Here is a 16,604-nt window from a genome sequence, read left to right as displayed (position 1 = left end):
GTTGAAATCTTACGGTGGGCCTAGGGCCCATCTAACAATTTCTGAAAATCTCTAAGGGCCCATGTGGGTAATATGGCAATAGGGGTGGTGGGAGGTTTAGTCCCACCTTGCTAGTTGAAGAGGAGTTGGACCTCCTTATAAGGGGTTCTCTTCCACGTGTTATTGGAACTTGAGAAGAGAAGAGGCCCTCGCACACTCCTCCTCCTCCACCGCCCGCCACGACGAGCTGAGCTTACATCTATGCGCTTATTTTTGTCGGTCAGGAACGAAGAGTCATTTACAGGTGGACCACGATCTAAGACATCAGATCATGGGTTGTTACCGACTCGGACGTGGGCTCAGCCCACGTCTCTCCACACGGTTGCGCATATATTTGTGGGGCGTCTGCCAATCCTAGCTGTCACATCTAGGCGTTCCATTGCTGCTGCTGCCACCGGCGGGTTCATCCCGTCTACCGCGTACACGGTTGAAGGGAGAGCAGGTCTCCGAACCCGCCTCTTCAGATCCTGTACGGGAGATGGGCTATTAGGTTTTTGGGAAGGGAAGTGTTTAGAAACGGCGCACCGGCCGAACCGTTCCGCCGGTTCACACGCCACGCTGGCAAACGCGCGCGCGCATCCCCGCCTCCTTCCTTACGTGCCTCCATCCCCTACCTTCAGCCTACGTGCGCGCACCTCCCCTCCCCCGAGCTGCGACTGGGCCTCCACGAACTCCATCGCCGGCGGCCAGGCGCTCCCTCGCTGGCCGTCATGGCTGCCTGCTGCGATGGCCAGATCCATCCCCAACCTACAGCCTTCAAGGGCGCGCATCCCCTCCCCTCCTCCTCCTCCCGAGCAGCGACTGGGCCACCACAAGCTCCATCGCCGGCGGCCAGGCCGCTCGCCGCCCGCCATAACTGCCTGCCCGCCATGCCCGGATCCACCCGCGTATAGAAGTGTTGCAACCGTCACCTAAAAAAGCTTCAACGGCCATTCAAAAAAGCTTCAACCATAGACATAGAAAGCTTCAATGGTACCATAGTTGAATTTTGCTACTACCGGCGAAGCTTTTTGCTACATCCATCAGGCGGAGCTCGGACCTCGCAACGACGACAACGATGTTTTGCTGCAACCGTAGCAGGATTTTGCTACAACTAGCATCGTTTTTTGCTACAACCGGCATAATGTTTTGCTACATCCATCATGGCCGAGCTGCGACCCGCGACGACGACGACGGCTTTTTTGTTACAACTGTCATAGGTATTTGCTACGTCCCGCAACGGGCTTTGTTACATCCGTTTATTTTTTTAGAATGCAAATGTTCGCTACAACCCATTTTTTTTGTTGCAACCATGTCTCCATTTTGCTACGACCAACAACGAAAAATGCTACAACGGCCAATTATATTTGCTGGAACCAGTCAATCGTCAGCGAGGCGGAGCTGCATCCATGGCGTGTGCAGGCGGGATCCATCCATGGCGAGCGCGGCCAGCGGAGCTGCATCCATGGCGAGCGCGGCCAGAGGAGCTACATCCATGGCGAGCGCGGATCTCCGACGAGCGCGGGCGGCGGAGCTGCATCCATGGCGACCGCTGTTCTTGGGCAAACGCAGAAGGCTGGCGAGGGCGCCCACCGGCGACGAGGGAACGCCGCGGTGGTGCTTCAAGCTCGGCCGTTTTCTCGCGCGGTATGGCGTGGTCTCGGCGGCGCTCGGGGGGAGGAGACAACGTTTCTGCGAGAGGAAGAAGGGAGCTGGGCGAATCGTTTTTTTACCTAGATCTGACGGTCTCCGCGATTTGATCTGACGGCCCGCGCGCGACCGGCCGGAACGTTGGGCCGGTGCGCCCTCGCAGATCACTGCCCTTTTGGGAAGCGACTACGGGACTGCTCGCCACTGATCCACTGCTTCAGCTACGTCTTCGTCATCACCATGTCTTAGTCAACCGAGCCGCTCGTCTTGCCACTGAGAAGCTCGCGGCCGAGAAGAAGGCTGTCGAGGACGCCGATGCAGCCACCGCCGCTCCCGCGGCCTCTGCCTGGCCGATCGGAGGCTATAACTCGCTTATCCCTCTCATGTTTATTCTGTGTTAGCCGTACTAACCTACTGTTTGTGTAGTATGTGCTTATTTAGATCGTAATCAGCAGGTCGTTAATTCTGTCAATACCATGTTCATGATTATTTCTAGGATTAAATTAATCTAAAAATTGCCTATTTACTCAAGAGCAGCGGCCACCAAAATACTTGTGTTTCTGTGTGTCCCTTGTGAGCTGCAAGAGGAAGAAGGAGCTGCTCCGATCAGCCCCAACAAGAACTACTTATCCGACATCGCTGCGCTATCAATTTAGCGAGCAGTTGATGTTAGCTTTAATCTTGATATTTTGTATCTCCATGTTTGTTTCAGTCTTGCATGTAGTCTAGCTTAGGACTGTTCCGGCAAAGTCATTGCTGCAGCGAGATGCCATCCGACCGTGTGATGCGGTGCGGTAGTGCCGTGTGACGCGGCAACGTCGTGTGAAGCGGCGAGCAGTGAGCAGGTGAAGCGTGACGAGCTGCATGGCCAAGTTGAGCCGGCTGATCTGGCTGAGTCATCATTAGTTTGTTAGCATGCATAAGTATTCAGTTGCATGGCCGAGTCGTGTGGCCGCTGGAGAGATTCCAGGAGTAAGATAGTCATGGGTAGTGCGTTAGTGCATGCATGGGTTAGTGGGAGTCTGTTGCCGAGAGTAGCGGCTGGTTAGTGCGTGCGTTTGTGTACTTAAACAGAGCATATTTGTTTAGCAGTCAAGAGAATAGATAGAAGAAAAGGGCTTGGCTGTGTGATACGGCAGCTCACCAAATATCGTCTTCTCCATTATCTCGTGTGTGTGTGTGGGTTGTGTGAAACAGCCGTGAGAGAAGAAGGGAGTTGGAGAGAGTCAGCTCCAACAGTTGACGGTGGAGGGCGCCGCCCTGCTTAAGGGGATTTAGATTCTCGATGAATTGGGACCATCCAAGAACAATGACGGGGGCCACTCCTGTGGTGTCGTGTTGGTTGGAGAATGGGGCGACCATCTAGAAGGAACAATGGGCAGAAATTTCGTTATGGGCAGATAAAAGAAGACCGGGATGAGTACGTGAGGAGGTTAAGAGAATCGTGAGGATGCATGGAACGTCAACGAGATTAGGTCGGTGAAAGACATGATCCCTCCAAGTTGATCGTCCGAGGTAAGAAGTTTGAATCGAAGTTAACAGGAGCAGGAAAGGTACACGTGCATACTTCCTCCTATAAATATAGCCCTACGCCCACGCCACGACCCCATCCCCATCCCCATCTCCCTCCCTTCCCATCATCTCCTTCCTCGCCGGGCGCCGGACGGCTGCCCCCGCAGGCTTCACGGCCATGAAGCTTCCTCGGGCTGTTGCGTGTCTTCTCCTCCTCGTCGTCGTCTTTGCTGGTATGCACGGATTACATACTACTTGCTGCCATGTCTTCCTTTTGGATGTTTGTTGCTAGCGTGCCGCCATGTCTTCCTTTTAGTACATCATATCTGTTGCTAGCGATCACTTCAAGTTCTATCTTGCCCGGTTCTTCATGTTCCTTCCAGCAGCATGCACGCAGGACGTACTGACATGATCGATCTATGTTGCAGCTGCTCGTGTGGAGGCCCGAGTCACACCTTCCTCACGGCGGCCCAAGAACCAATGGTCAAGCATGTTTGTCTTCGGGGACGACTTTGTCGACAACGGCAATGTTCCGAACAACATTGGTGAAAAGACATCACGTCAATGGAGCTACCCATACGGCTCCTATCTCAACACTCATTATGCTACGTCTCCTGTTTTGGCCGGGCGCTTCTCCAACTACAGGATGCAATCAGATTTTATCGGTACGATGTACTCATATGTTATTCAAGTATATACATCAAGGTGCATGCATCCAAAATAATCGTTTCTATCTACTGCCTTGTCCTTGCAGCAAGGATGTTGGGCCTCAATGAAGCCCCTCCAGCGTACGAGCTCACATCAGATCAATCTTGTGACTCATCTGGCATGACCTTTGCTTTTGGGGGCGCTGGTGTCTTCAAGGTGAAGACCAAGAAGGTGCCGACCCTTGCCGCACAGGTTCAAACTTTCAAGAGGCTTGTCAACGACGGGGTCATCTCAACACATCAGCTTCACCACTCCGTCGCGCTCATCGCCATCTCCGGCAATGACTACATGAGCGACTCCGACATTGAGACCGGCTTCTACACAAGCTTCGATGATGTAAGTAGTACCTAGCATACTCGCACATACAAATTAAAGTCAATTAATTATACTGATCTCCACCTTACTAATTTACTTCTCCTGCATGCAGCTCGATACTTACATCGGAAACGTGGCGACTGAGATCCTAGATAATGTGGCGCAACTGCAGATGCTTGGTGTGAGAAAGGTGCTAGTAAACAATTTGCATCCCATTGGTTGCACACCTTTGCACACTAGTTCGAACAACTACACCACATGCGACCTTCTCGGCAATTATGGCGCGTCCGTGCACAACAAGTATCTAAAGCAAATGATCGATGTAAGGGACAACGTTCACATTCTGGACCTCTACACCGCTTTCACTGACATCGTCAATCACGCCCCTGGTAACTACACATATATGCGCATTGATGTTGTAAGCCAAATCGTGTTCCTTATGTATGGATTCGATTATGTAACCATGCATATATATTTTGTGCATGCAGATGGAGGATCGGATCAGTCCAAGGATTTCGATGGCAAGCTGACCCCATGCTGCGAGAGTACCGGTGAGGGAGGGTTCTGTGGAGAGCGTAGCCATTCAGGGAAGCGCCTCTACGACCTATGCGAAAATCCCGACAAGACGTTCTACTGGGACCAGACACACCCTACACATGCTGGGTGGGAGGCTGTAATGAAGGCGCTGCAACAGCCTTTGACGGAGTTTCTTGATGAGGACTACATTGCATAATGCATCAGCATGATGGCTAGCTAGTTGGCGCGATATCTTTTAGGTTAGCTTTTATAAATAGCATGCGAGTTTAGTAAGAAGGTTGTGAGTTTTTTCTACTTGTGTTTTGATGGAGTTTTAGTATTATAGATTAAACATGAACGGGTGCTAATTTGCTTGTTGTTTTAACCCTATTTGTTGAGATTAAAAATTCGGTCGTTTATTTGAGTGAGATATAGCGTGCGTGCTTATGATTACTCTAATCAGTACGCTTGCATATGATGCATCATGCTAGAACCGCGCGTGGTCCCAGAAATTATATAGTTCTATGTCTCAAAGACTGCAGATGGTGCACGCAAGGGAGATCGGCAGCGACCGCAACACCCTTACGCTACTCTCCTCCAACGACCCGTGCGGTAGGTCACTGATGGCCGTCCCAATCACAATGGAATGCAGTGCCACTTGTTCGTGTGTTTGCTTGGGGCCTGATTTCATAGTGCACTCGCCGAGATGATTGTATCATATTTTCTTATATCTGAATTTTATTTGGTCTGACAATTTTTATGTCCAACTGTGGAATGAATAGCATAACACAGGACGCAACGAAAGGCAACTGTGTAGAGGAGCGGGAGGACAAGGCAAGGAGGGAGAAGTCCCAAAAGCGATCCAACTTCAATCTCTATCTTATACAGGAGGAAGAGAAAAGTGGGGAGACTAGGTTACAAGTCCACACATAAATTTTGAGAAGGATCACGTTGTAATGCTTTCACAGTTTGGATAAAATTGAACTGAAAGCTAAGGTTAAGGAGTGCAGATAATATGTTTAGTATCTTAAGTTGTAGCTTGCGAGACAAACTTAAGGATGAAAGAGTGAAAAATAATCATAAAACTGAAAAAAATGAAGATAACTTGGTTAGTGTTTCACACTGACACTGAAAGAATAAAGATAATTAGGTTAGTACCTTGAGCAGAATTAGAGAAGACCGAGCATGGATTTAGAACACTCAAAACAAAATTAACTGATGAATGGACTCACAATATGAGTGGATGTAGTCTTTGGAAAAGCAAAGAGAACAACAAAAACAAAGACAACAGCAGTAAAATCGTCCGACCACACATGCACTTAGATGGTAGCATGGATACCTAGACACTGATAAACTGAAACTAACTACATAAAAAGCAAACAAAAAAAACTAGCAGAGAATGTAAATAAGATAAAAAGAAAATAAATTCACAAAACTTACCAACTTATTCCGCTCAATGCGGATTTTAGTTAGGTGGTGAACAAAAGGGGGGCTGGTCTCTTTTTCCCATTGGACCTTTGTGGACATCGCCCTTACCTCTGGAGACCAAGATCTTTGTGTGGCAGCTTCTGCGGGATCATCTTCCATCTGGGATGGAGGTCATCAAGTGGAATGTGCCTGGGGATGGTTTATGCCTCTTTTGTGGTGTCCCGGGGACTAGGACACATAACTTTCTCAATTTCCATGCTGCCCATTTTCTTTGAGGTGGTGGGGCTTAATTTGGAGGCCTTAGCCTGGCTGGGTTTCTCAACTCGGGCCAACTATACCGGGAGGAAGAGAGACGCCTCTTCTAGTTAGTATTCGCAGCAATGAACTGACCATTTGGACGATGCACAATAAGATGGTTATTGAGCTGGTTTTCTTACAGCAGGCCACTGATGTTGTATTCAAATTTCTGGCCTTTTCCAGCAAGGACAATCGCTCTCTAGGACGTGTGATCAGGACCGGCTTGGCAGCATGATGGACGCGAGCATTGCGCTGTCTTGCCCTACCACATAGCCACTCTACCAGCTGCTTGGTGCCATTTTCTACTTATTTGTTTCATGGCATGTCTGTGTTGTTGCCCCAAATAACTTACTTTTACTTTTCTATCAATTGAACTTGTTGTATGGACATGCTGAGCGCTTTATATGAAGCGGAGACAAGGCTTGTTTTGATATATACTTTTCCCGGTCTAGTAGACAAACCATGCACGGTTGGACTGGTATGTGCTAAGACCTAGTCCTTTTGTGTAAACAACTAAGGCACCAGCCTCGTGTACTAGATTAACATTTGCACTGTGTGTAACCGGAAGGACTGCCAAGAGAAAACTAGGAAAAAGCTATATCACGCATGGTTTTAGAAAGAAGAAAATAAACACACTCTTGACAAGAACACATTCATGAGAAATACCCACATACCACAAGCGACGCGACATTTGGCAACACCTTGTTGAGTTATCTTGACAATCAGAACTGGACTAGAGGCACCCACCTTGTAAGGTTATCTAAATAAATGAAAAAACCCAAACACTTGTAGATAGCTACAAAAATAAACTAACTGAAAGATCATGACTAAACTATCTAGACCGAATTTTCACTGGCTTAACACTAATACTGGCAAATTATCACGATGTTATCTAGGAAATATGAACAATCCTAGATTACGGCAGAACATCAAAAAATGAACACCGAAAATATTAAATAGGTACCCAAAGACCATAATTCCACCAACATTTTGGTATATATCAGGCAGACCGAAGAATAGCTTATACAAAAAATAAAGCCTCTACTGTAGTAGTCTAACCGGAACATAGATACGAATAGGCATAGCAAACAATACACTGAATAAAGGGCAATGATATGAGTGAAATAATAACAATGAGGAAAAGCTACCACAATATTGATGGATGGGAGAATGAAATAAGAATGAAACATGACAACTGCAGGATACATAATGAAGACATTTTTTGCGAGAACAACTTCCGATCTATTCATCATCTGTCAAGGCAGTACAAAGAACACTAGAACTAAAAATTACATCCAGGTCTGTAGACCACCTACCAACGACTACAAGCACAAGAGCGAGTCGAAGGCGCGCTGCCGTAATCGCATCTTCCTCACTGGAGCTGGGCAAACCTTGTTGTAGTAGACATCCGGGAAGTCGTCGTGCTAAGGCCAATAGGACCAACGCACCAGAACAGCGACCTCCTTCGATGAAAAGAAGCGTAAACCAAAAGGTTCCAAACTGAAGACACACGAGCACAGACGAACTAAGACTGGATCCAAGTGGATCCATGAAACACAACTGCCGATCGAATCACATGAGATCCATCTGAGACACATCTCCACACACCCTCCGAAGACGCTAGACGCACCTCCAGAATGAACGCTAGGCAGGGACAACCATATTCCAACTTCAGAGAGCCGCTGCCGATTCATTTTCCTAAACAGGACACGAACCCTAAATGAACACAAAAGAACACCTAAAAGCAATGTAGGTGCTCTCCCGTCGACAAGTACCGGGATCCACCACGCCTCCATGGCCCTAAGGCCAGAGAAGACGATGTCGATCCGTGGCAGCGCCGACGGGAGGCAAAAAATGTCTAATCGCCTTGCGGGAGAGAGAATGACGACATATAAATGAAGAATTATAATGCACAAAATAGTGAGAAGGCAAGTTTATAGACTGAGTAACAAAAGTAATGAACGATGAAAGAGAGCCAAATGGCTGAAAATTAATAAAAATAAATAAATGAAAATAATTGATCTTCTCTCGATGATGAAAAAACAATGGACTATGAAATTACTAAAGAAAATGAAGAACTATGTGATCAACAATGTTTCTCTCCGAATTCTTCCCCCTCAAGTGTCTACTACTCTTTGTTTTGGTCTCAACTCTTGCCACCCCTCCACCTTGGTCATCATCATCATTGAATCCAATAGATTGGTGGGACCTTCTCTCATCATTGTTCTTGTTCTTCTTAGTTGAGTTCTTGAGATCTTGAAAGAGGGTTTCCTACTTGGGTTTCCCATTCAACTCCAACAAACAATGGGACAAAGTTAATGGCCTCATCCCAAATTCTTGGTACAACATGCGGACAATCCCATCTCGCAAGCAGACATCACAGGACAACATAATGCAAGAAATGAAGCAAGCAAGAAAAATGAACAAACAAAACTTACATATCTTTGGACTCCAATGGCATAACTCTATGCACACACTCATTTCAAACACAAATTTAAACTAGCTCATTGCACAAACAGATCAACGGTACAACATTAACATCATACATAATACAATTAAACAATCCACTACTCACTACATTAACACTACATCAACATCGAAGTGGGGGAGGGGAACAATCACCCCATTTTTATTTAGTTTGCACTCTTCTAGAGAAAAGTAAGCTAGAGAAGAGAACTTTTGAAGGTGAAACACTAATTTTTGAGAGATTACTAGATTAGTTGGTTTGAGGATCTGCTAGCTATTCTTTTTTTGCGTAAAGGACCCTAGAACTACATTAGGGAAGTCCAATGATACAACATACCCAAATCAATCAAAGAAATTACATCCAGATCCTTGGGGTGCCAGCCCTCTGTTTTCTTTTGAAACTTTATATCTTTTACTAACACACTGTTACTCATTATGAACTACATGCCATTCGACAGCATCACACTTATCACACGCTAATTTGACCGAAGTTTTAAGCATTCCCCACTCTGTCTTTATATATCTCTAAACCGTATGCACCTTTTCTATGTTGCTTCCATTGGTCATCGGGTTATGACTATAGAATCATTACTAAACATTTCATGTGTTCTCTTGCCGATGAGTTGAGATTTTAGAAGAAACTGGAATAAATTGTGGACAAAGTCCGGAGCGGCGGCGCGTATGTGCCTGCTAAGAAACCATGAAAATTTGATAGGAAAGTGTGTTGCTGCAGGCCAAACATCATGAACCTGATTCTCTGACAGACTTTTTGCCCCATTGAGAACAATGCAATCTCTGTTAACTCTGCAAGTCTGGTGCATGATCAGCATATAATCATAGTTTACAGTTTAGACGCGAACTGCAATTCTAGGAAGGCATGCAAATATAGATGATCAAGACGGTATGAAACATACGAGAAGTTTATATTGTAATCACAGTATGGTACATACGAGAAATGAACCGAGGGAAGTGATTGTTCTTCACATTCAGATAGTCTAACTAGTACCTCTGCTGATTTACAGAGTTTATTTGCATAATACTTTGACTTAGGAAAACCAGATACCGATCCATTTGAGCTTAATGCCCGCATCAACAACGTATGATGAATTCCTTCATGCATTTATTCCATTATTATGGTTATGCTAGTTAACTCCTCATGAGCTAGACACCATTCAGCAGCATCACACCTTCTGAGCTGCTAAGTTGACTAAAGTTTTGACTATTCATTATTGTTCGCTCTACCTCTATATGTTTCTTCTAAACTCTCACGTCACTAGCAAAGACATACTCCCTCCGTCCCATAATATAAGAGCGTTAATATGAGAGCGTTTTTGGTGCTCAAAGTGTGTTGGATGAATGAAGCCATACTTTTTTTTTTTGCTCAAAGCAGTTAGTATGAAGATACAACTTTTGTGCTCACTCACATTTCACATGGTAAAGCTTGCGCTTGCTCCATTTTGCTTTTACAGATTATGAATCAATAATTCTGTGTAATTACAATTCCCAAATGCGTTTGTGATTACCAAACCCTGCCCAGCAGCCTTTGCAAGTTTATCTACTCTTTGTTTTGCAAGTTGTCTTGCCGTATCAGCACTTGTCAATACAGAAATCAAGGTAAATAGTGATCAGACACGCAAACAGCAGAGATGTAAAGTTTTAAAAGAAAAGCAAAGTGCAATTTCCAGAAAGACAGATAGACAACAATAGACGATCAAGACAAGCCATCCCTGATACGTACAATCTACTCCCTCCGTTCCAAAATAAGTGTCTTAACTTTAGTACAAAGTTGGAGACACTTATTTTGGTACAAAGTTGTACTAGAGTTAAAACACTTATTTTGGGACGGAGGGAGTACAAGTTTGCATGGTAATCACAGAATGATATATACAAAAGAAAAGAACTGGACTAATTTAACTCATAACTGCAAAGGAACAACAAAGGGGCACACAGAACATCTCTCTCGCAGACCAATCAAACTTCAATAATAACATCAGCCGATCGATGATCATAAAACAATAATACAGAAAAGAACCAAGACGGGGAATGTGTACGTTACAAAGGAAACTAGGTTCTTCTACTTTAACATCCGTGTCCGTGGGTGTTTCCATCTTCCAAGATTTTCGCCGCCGCTAATTTACAACCATGAAAACTCCCCAGCTCTTCCAGAAAGCGGTTTGAAGATCATATACATCGCTAACCAAACTATCACTCAGGAACAAATATGATGTTGAATTTGTCAGGCTTTGCTTACAGAGCAAACCGAAAATTAACTTGAGAGCTGGAATCTTCCTGTCGGTTTCCTCTTTCGCCATCCCTGGACAAAGATTATGGTGATTAAAATAAGCTCAACTTTTACAGAATTTGCTGAGTAATTCAAAAAAGGACTTACAAAAAGTGCATAGTAGAAGAGGGTGAGTATGGCAAGGGCAACAAAGCCGTACTGGAAAACATTGTACCTGCATATTCAGATGTTCAATAGCAGTATGAATACAAAACTCTGGGATTATGGTGTCTACAGCAATATAGATTCAACTATTCAAGCAACCAGGTTGATAGTTCTACTGACTGCATGCTGGCTCAAGACTTACTTGTAGAGATACTTAATTCCACGAAGAGACTGCAGCGTGTGGCCAAAGATCTCCTGAGCTGCAGTTGCTTGTGCGTAGTACGCAAAAGCTGTGGCGCAGAACTGAATCACACTGCATAAAACACAAGCATGGAAATTCAATAGAGAGGGCTTCTTAAAGAACGAGTGGTTTGCGTTCATACAGAGGCCATTATTCACCCACAACACAGCAGTGACCGTAACTGTGGTACAGCAATAGCAGAAGATTTGGACCCAGGCCCAAGTTATATACCCATGCTAAATCAATGCTTCAGGGATGTGCACTTCCAAGTATTCATTATTACTGACTGATAACAGAAACTACTGTCCTGATGCTTTCTGAAAACGACTTCTTTAGATCTGCCACATATCTCCACTACCTTTTTTAATTCTTGTAAAGTTACAGCCTTCAAACATTTCATTGGAAGTTAGAGGAAGACATGGACTTCTAACAGAAGACATCGGCAGCATACCTGATGGAACAAAGTAGGATCAGTCCAACATTAAACAGGAAAGAGTTCATCAAAGTTCCTCCCCATCTGAAACAAGTTAAATGGTTGTTAGTAAATGTAAAAAAAAGGACACCACAAAGAAAATAGTGTCATGGAACAGTCAACTACTTCATTGGGTGAATGGTGATGAAAACTAATTTCAGGCCAAGCATCATTTCCCCAGCAATCACTGCGATGAGGAGATAGAAGCAGAAGAATGCAAAAGCAGCAGTCCCAAGCAGACCTGGTACAAAAAACAAATGATTAACCGGTTTATTCTCATAAAGAGGATAACTGGATGAGTTCAGAACAATATCAAGGATCAGAAATGTACCCCAAACACTGTCCAGCTTTATGAAGATCTCATTCAGGAAAGAAGATAGAGGAGGATCAACCAACAAGTATATGATAATATGTGCAACCCAAGCAATCGATACAATTAACCTAAGAACATAAATCATTGTCAGACGAACCAAACTGCAAATACGTTAGACTGAATGAATGTACAGTTCAGATACATATTTACACTTACCCAACAATGCCGAATATGAGTTTCCCAATGTAAGCAAGCACTGTAAAAGCCCAGGTAGCCTCTGCCTGCACCATAATGGATGTCAAGACAAGAGTAAGTGACAACCATAAAAAACAATGAATATAAGAATTCACGAGTAGTTACCTTCTCTCCTTGAGGGTACATCTCTTCTAGAGCATTCATGTCATTTTCCAAAAGTAACAACTCCTAATGATTACGATGGGAAGTTAAACATGATATTAGTTAATAGCATAACAGAACATCACAGAAAGATGTACAATATATTAAAGAGAATGGTTCATACGAATACAACTAAAGCTTCAAAGCATATCATCCATTTGAAGGGCAAGCATACCTTCTCGACAGCCTTCACGTTTTTGCGCCATTTTCTGCCTTTGTTCCCACTTCTCTCTTCTTGGTGAAGGGCTTCCGCTGCCTTCTTCAATTCCTTGGCCTTCTTACCTAATTCAGTAGCTTCCTGAAGGAAACATTTTCAACCTCAAGGTCAGATCGATATCTAAATCAAACAATAATTACATGAAACAGAAACTTTCTCTGTAATCAGTTGAGGCAAACAGTCTTCAGAACTAAAATAAAGCATATGAGACTATACAGTATACACACCTTTATATACTGTGAGCGTGTGATGACAGCCTTTGGACGCCGGACAAACGAGAATATAAGACTCAATGGAAGGCAAGCAATGCCAACACCACCAAATATCTATAAAATAAACAGAGTTGTTAACATATGCCAAGCCAGAACTGTACAGAAAGAGGCCAGCATGATTGCATGCAGCAGTTAAACAATTGGAGAAAAGTACAGCTTTGTCCAAGAAACAAACAAAAGTACAAACTAACCTATCAGATGCTAGCTCTACAAAAAACAGTGATCAACCTAATTGTAAACATTGAAGTAAAACTCACTGTGAAGAGCACAGATCCAACAATGGTAGCAAGGGCAACCACGTATTCGGGGAATGTAGCGCGCATTGTCCAAGTTGTTTGGGAGTTAGGAGGTGCAGTATTAGCTGAACACTGAAGAAAGAAACCATAAAACAAGTCAGTCGCCAGATGAAAAATATGAAATGATGAGCTGGATGAAGTGAAACACAGGAAAGCATAATTCCATCAGCGGGTTAACCTGGCGGGTCAATGGGGCGATGCAAGGTTGGCCACTTGTGAATGCACTGAACTGGTTTGGGTTTGGAAATGCCTGGACAGATGAAGAGAGGTGCCTGACAGTGAAGTCCACTTTACCAATAAGTGCTGAAGGAACAAAGTGGAAGTGCAGTCAGGTAAAGTCAAGACATCACGGATTAGTAAGAAGTTAACATCACGAGAGGTATAAAGTGAAACATCACGCATTGTAAGAAGTTCACATCAATGGAGGTACAATTCATCCCATGCAGGTACAAGCATGAAGGGTCTATGTGATGTGACCAAGAAACATGGAGATGTGCCAAATGAGCAGGACAAAATGAAATGCTGTTGTCTACGTTCCCTAGGTGGTTGAAACTAAGAGGTCCAAACGTATAAGCTGCGACCTAGGACAAGAAAACAAGTGGGTGCAGTAGAAAATTCAGGAGTCTAAATGGGTAAAAGATAGATACACACAGCAAGGATGAACCAGGAATGAAGCCTGGCCAGTAGTAACATGAAGTAAGTTCTATGTGATGTGATGAAGAAACATGGACACTGCCCACCATTGCGAAAATGACATGGACAAAATGATGTGTAGTTCTCTATGTTTCCTACGGTGATATAACTAAACAGTGAACAAATGTAAAACTACCAATTGAAACAAAGAATGTACACGGTGAAAAACAAAAATGTAGGTGAAAAAACAGATGCATAGGTCAGTGACATACAAGGCTAATACGGTGAAAGAACAGGTGAACTAGGACCAAAAAACTGTGAAAAACACAATCAGAGTCAATGGGCATGGACAACATATCTAGTCAGGTGAATGTAAACAGTGAAAGTAAAGCACGCCGTACAACAAAACAAGCTGTGAAAAACACAATTCAGAGGTACAATGGGCAATAGACAAACACAGGTAGGATTAACCAGTCCAGATGTATAAGCTGCAACCTAGGACAGCAAAACAAGTGGTGAGAGTAGACAATTCAGAGGTCTAAGAACGGGCACCACTAGATACGCAGAGGAAGGATGAATCGACTAATGAAAACAGTAGCAATTTCAGATCTGGCTATACAGCATTGACTGCTCATGGATGAAAAACGTGAAAGCTTTGAAGCTCGAGGCTCCTCCAATTTACAAGAGCAACACCTCGAGATTCAGGTGAGCAGGGCCACATTTGAAGCTCAAATCGTTCAAACTCTCTCGAAGAAGATTAAGGGTGAGCAGAGCAGAGCAAAACAAATGGGTTCAGGCAGACAAAAGTCAAGGGCGATCCGCACCGTATAGGATGCCGAGGACGAGGCCGCAGACGACGGCGGAGGCGACGACCCAGATGAGGGCGCTCTTGAGCCTCTTCCCGACGGACCTGGACGCAGGCGGATCTATCCAGTCAGCGAAGCAAGCCGAGCGCGGAAGGAAGGAAGGAAGGAAGAAGAGGAATCGAAAATTACTTGTCCTGGTCGCCCTCGTAGTAGAACATGGCGAAGGGGATGACGAGGAAGACGAGGACGGCGTCGGCGATGTAGACGACGAGCCAGAGCGTCTTCATGGGGAGGGTGAGGGCGCAGGCGCCGCTGTAGACGGCCCGCCTGCAGGCCTGGCGGTTGGCGACGTCGGCGGGGAGCATGAGGATGGAGAGGACGGCGACGGTGATGCCGAGCACGACGACGAGCTTGGGGAACCAGGCCTGGTTGGCGTCGTCGGGGTGCTGGTAGTTGACGAGCAGGTAGACGCTGACGAGCAGGACGAGGACGCTGACCACCGCCGCCACGATCACCAGCGCCACGTTGAAGTCCCCCATCTCGTCGGGGCCCCGGCTCCGGCTCCGCCGCCTCGCCCGCGTATGTCTGTCAGTCAGTCAGATCTCCGCGCGGGGGGGTGGGGTGGGAGGGGGGCTAGGGTTTGGGCGGGCGGGCGGGGAGCGCTGCCGCGGTGCCGGCCGGCGGCGGGGCGGATCTGCGGGGGGGATTCGGGGGGGCGCCGCGGGGGGGGGGAGGGATTTGGCGGTGGTGGGGTTGACGACGGCGACGATGGGGGAGTGGGGAAAGGGAGAGGGGGGGGGGGGGGGGGGGGGGTTGGCGGAGTGGCGTGGCGTGGTGGGGTGGGCTAGGCTGGCGGCCGGCTCGGGTGGTTTGGTTTCGGTGTTGGGCTAGCTGTGCGTGTGCTGTGCTGGGGGCGGACGTTGGATTTCGAAAAAAACACGGCGTGGATTTGGCCCGTCCGTTTGCTTCGGGGGACGGGACGATGGGGACGGCGACGCGTCCGGTCCACGGAGGAAGGGTCGCTGTTTGTTTGTTCGGTCGGTCTTTGATCTCTCAGCCATTGTCAAAGCAACTCCAACTCGCCGATTAGTGGCGGCGACGCCGGCGAGGAAGGAGGCGGGACCTGCTGGTCAAGGAAAGTCCGCATCACCTGTGGAGAGCAAAACGCCAGATCCGTCGGCGAGTCTTTCGGCGAGGTTGGGCGGGATGGCCCTAACGGAGAAGGAGGAGGCGGGACTTGTGTTTGAAGATCCAACGCCAAACGCTCAGAGACGACATAGATGGGCGGCGGTGGGGAAAGTTTGCTCGCCGCGCCCGCTGAAGATGCCAGTGTTAGAGAAAACCTTGCCTAGGGCGTGGGGGCTGCACCGAGAAGCCTCGAAGATTGGAGAGATCGGTCCTAAAATCATATCTGTTCAGTTTGGGAGCGAGGGTGACTGGAGGCATGTTCTCAATAATGGCCCATGGCAATATGACTTTGCTGTTTTGATAATGAAGGACTATGAAGGAGGTACGAGGCCCTCGGAGATGGTGTTTCATAAGATAGATGTCTGGGTTACGGCCTCTGATTCCCCACCTGACAAGACAAGAGAACATATGTGTTTGGGAGGGCGCTTGGTAATTGGCTGGGTGAAACAATTGAAGTTGATGTGGACAGGGAGG

General features: G+C 46.2%; 2 protein-coding genes across 2 annotated transcripts; one reads left to right on the top strand and one right to left on the bottom strand.

Annotated features, from left to right (window-relative positions):
- Positions 1 to 3,252: 3,252 nt before the first annotated feature.
- Positions 3,253 to 5,147, top strand: LOC123083235 (GDSL esterase/lipase At3g09930-like). The gene is made up of 5 exons (XM_044505322.1): positions 3,253 to 3,413; positions 3,609 to 3,845; positions 3,935 to 4,224; positions 4,316 to 4,592; positions 4,692 to 5,147. Exons 1-5 carry the CDS (start codon positions 3,359 to 3,361, stop codon positions 4,934 to 4,936), a joined length of 1,104 nt encoding a protein of 367 aa, XP_044361257.1. The 5' UTR covers positions 3,253 to 3,358; the 3' UTR covers positions 4,937 to 5,147.
- Positions 5,148 to 10,793: 5,646 nt separating this feature from the next.
- LOC123088247 (LIMR family protein Os06g0128200) lies at positions 10,794 to 15,801 on the bottom strand. Its single transcript, XM_044510443.1, has 14 exons — positions 15,132 to 15,801; positions 14,961 to 15,046; positions 13,682 to 13,806; positions 13,465 to 13,575; positions 13,163 to 13,261; positions 12,894 to 13,016; positions 12,683 to 12,745; positions 12,539 to 12,603; positions 12,341 to 12,450; positions 12,136 to 12,250; positions 11,989 to 12,054; positions 11,499 to 11,609; positions 11,300 to 11,366; positions 10,794 to 11,224 (listed from the first exon to the last, which is right to left on the bottom strand). The coding sequence occupies exons 1-14, from the start codon at positions 15,479 to 15,481 to the stop codon at positions 11,177 to 11,179; spliced, it is 1,539 nt and encodes a 512-aa protein (XP_044366378.1). The 5' UTR covers positions 15,482 to 15,801; the 3' UTR covers positions 10,794 to 11,176.
- Positions 15,802 to 16,604: the final 803 nt, after the last annotated feature.

The sequence above is a fragment of the Triticum aestivum genome, chromosome 4A (genome assembly GCF_018294505.1).
Source record: "Triticum aestivum cultivar Chinese Spring chromosome 4A, IWGSC CS RefSeq v2.1, whole genome shotgun sequence".
NCBI classification, from domain to species: Eukaryota; Viridiplantae; Streptophyta; class Magnoliopsida; order Poales; family Poaceae; genus Triticum; species Triticum aestivum.
This window is presented reverse-complemented; position numbering and strand designations above follow the sequence as displayed.

What these genes read in the sequence shown, in the direction of transcription:
- LOC123088247 (XM_044510443.1), bottom strand. Translation starts at nt 15,481, where the DNA reads ATGGGGGACTTCAACGTGGCGCTGGTGATCGTGGCGGCGGTGGTCAGC. An exon ending in TACGAGGGCGACCAGGACAA is followed by an intron (nt 15,047 to 15,131) that starts GTAATTTTCGAT and finishes GCCTGCGTCCAG; the next exon opens with GTCCGTCGGGAAGAGGCTCA. An exon ending in TTGGATCTGTGCTCTTCACA is followed by an intron (nt 13,262 to 13,464) that starts GTGAGTTTTACT and finishes TTTATTTTATAG; the next exon opens with ATATTTGGTGGTGTTGGCAT.
- LOC123083235 (XM_044505322.1), top strand. Translation starts at nt 3,359, where the DNA reads ATGAAGCTTCCTCGGGCTGTTGCGTGTCTTCTCCTCCTCGTCGTCGTC. An exon ending in CCTCGTCGTCGTCTTTGCTG is followed by an intron (nt 3,414 to 3,608) that starts GTATGCACGGAT and finishes TCTATGTTGCAG; the next exon opens with CTGCTCGTGTGGAGGCCCGA. An exon ending in GATGCAATCAGATTTTATCG is followed by an intron (nt 3,846 to 3,934) that starts GTACGATGTACT and finishes TTGTCCTTGCAG; the next exon opens with CAAGGATGTTGGGCCTCAAT.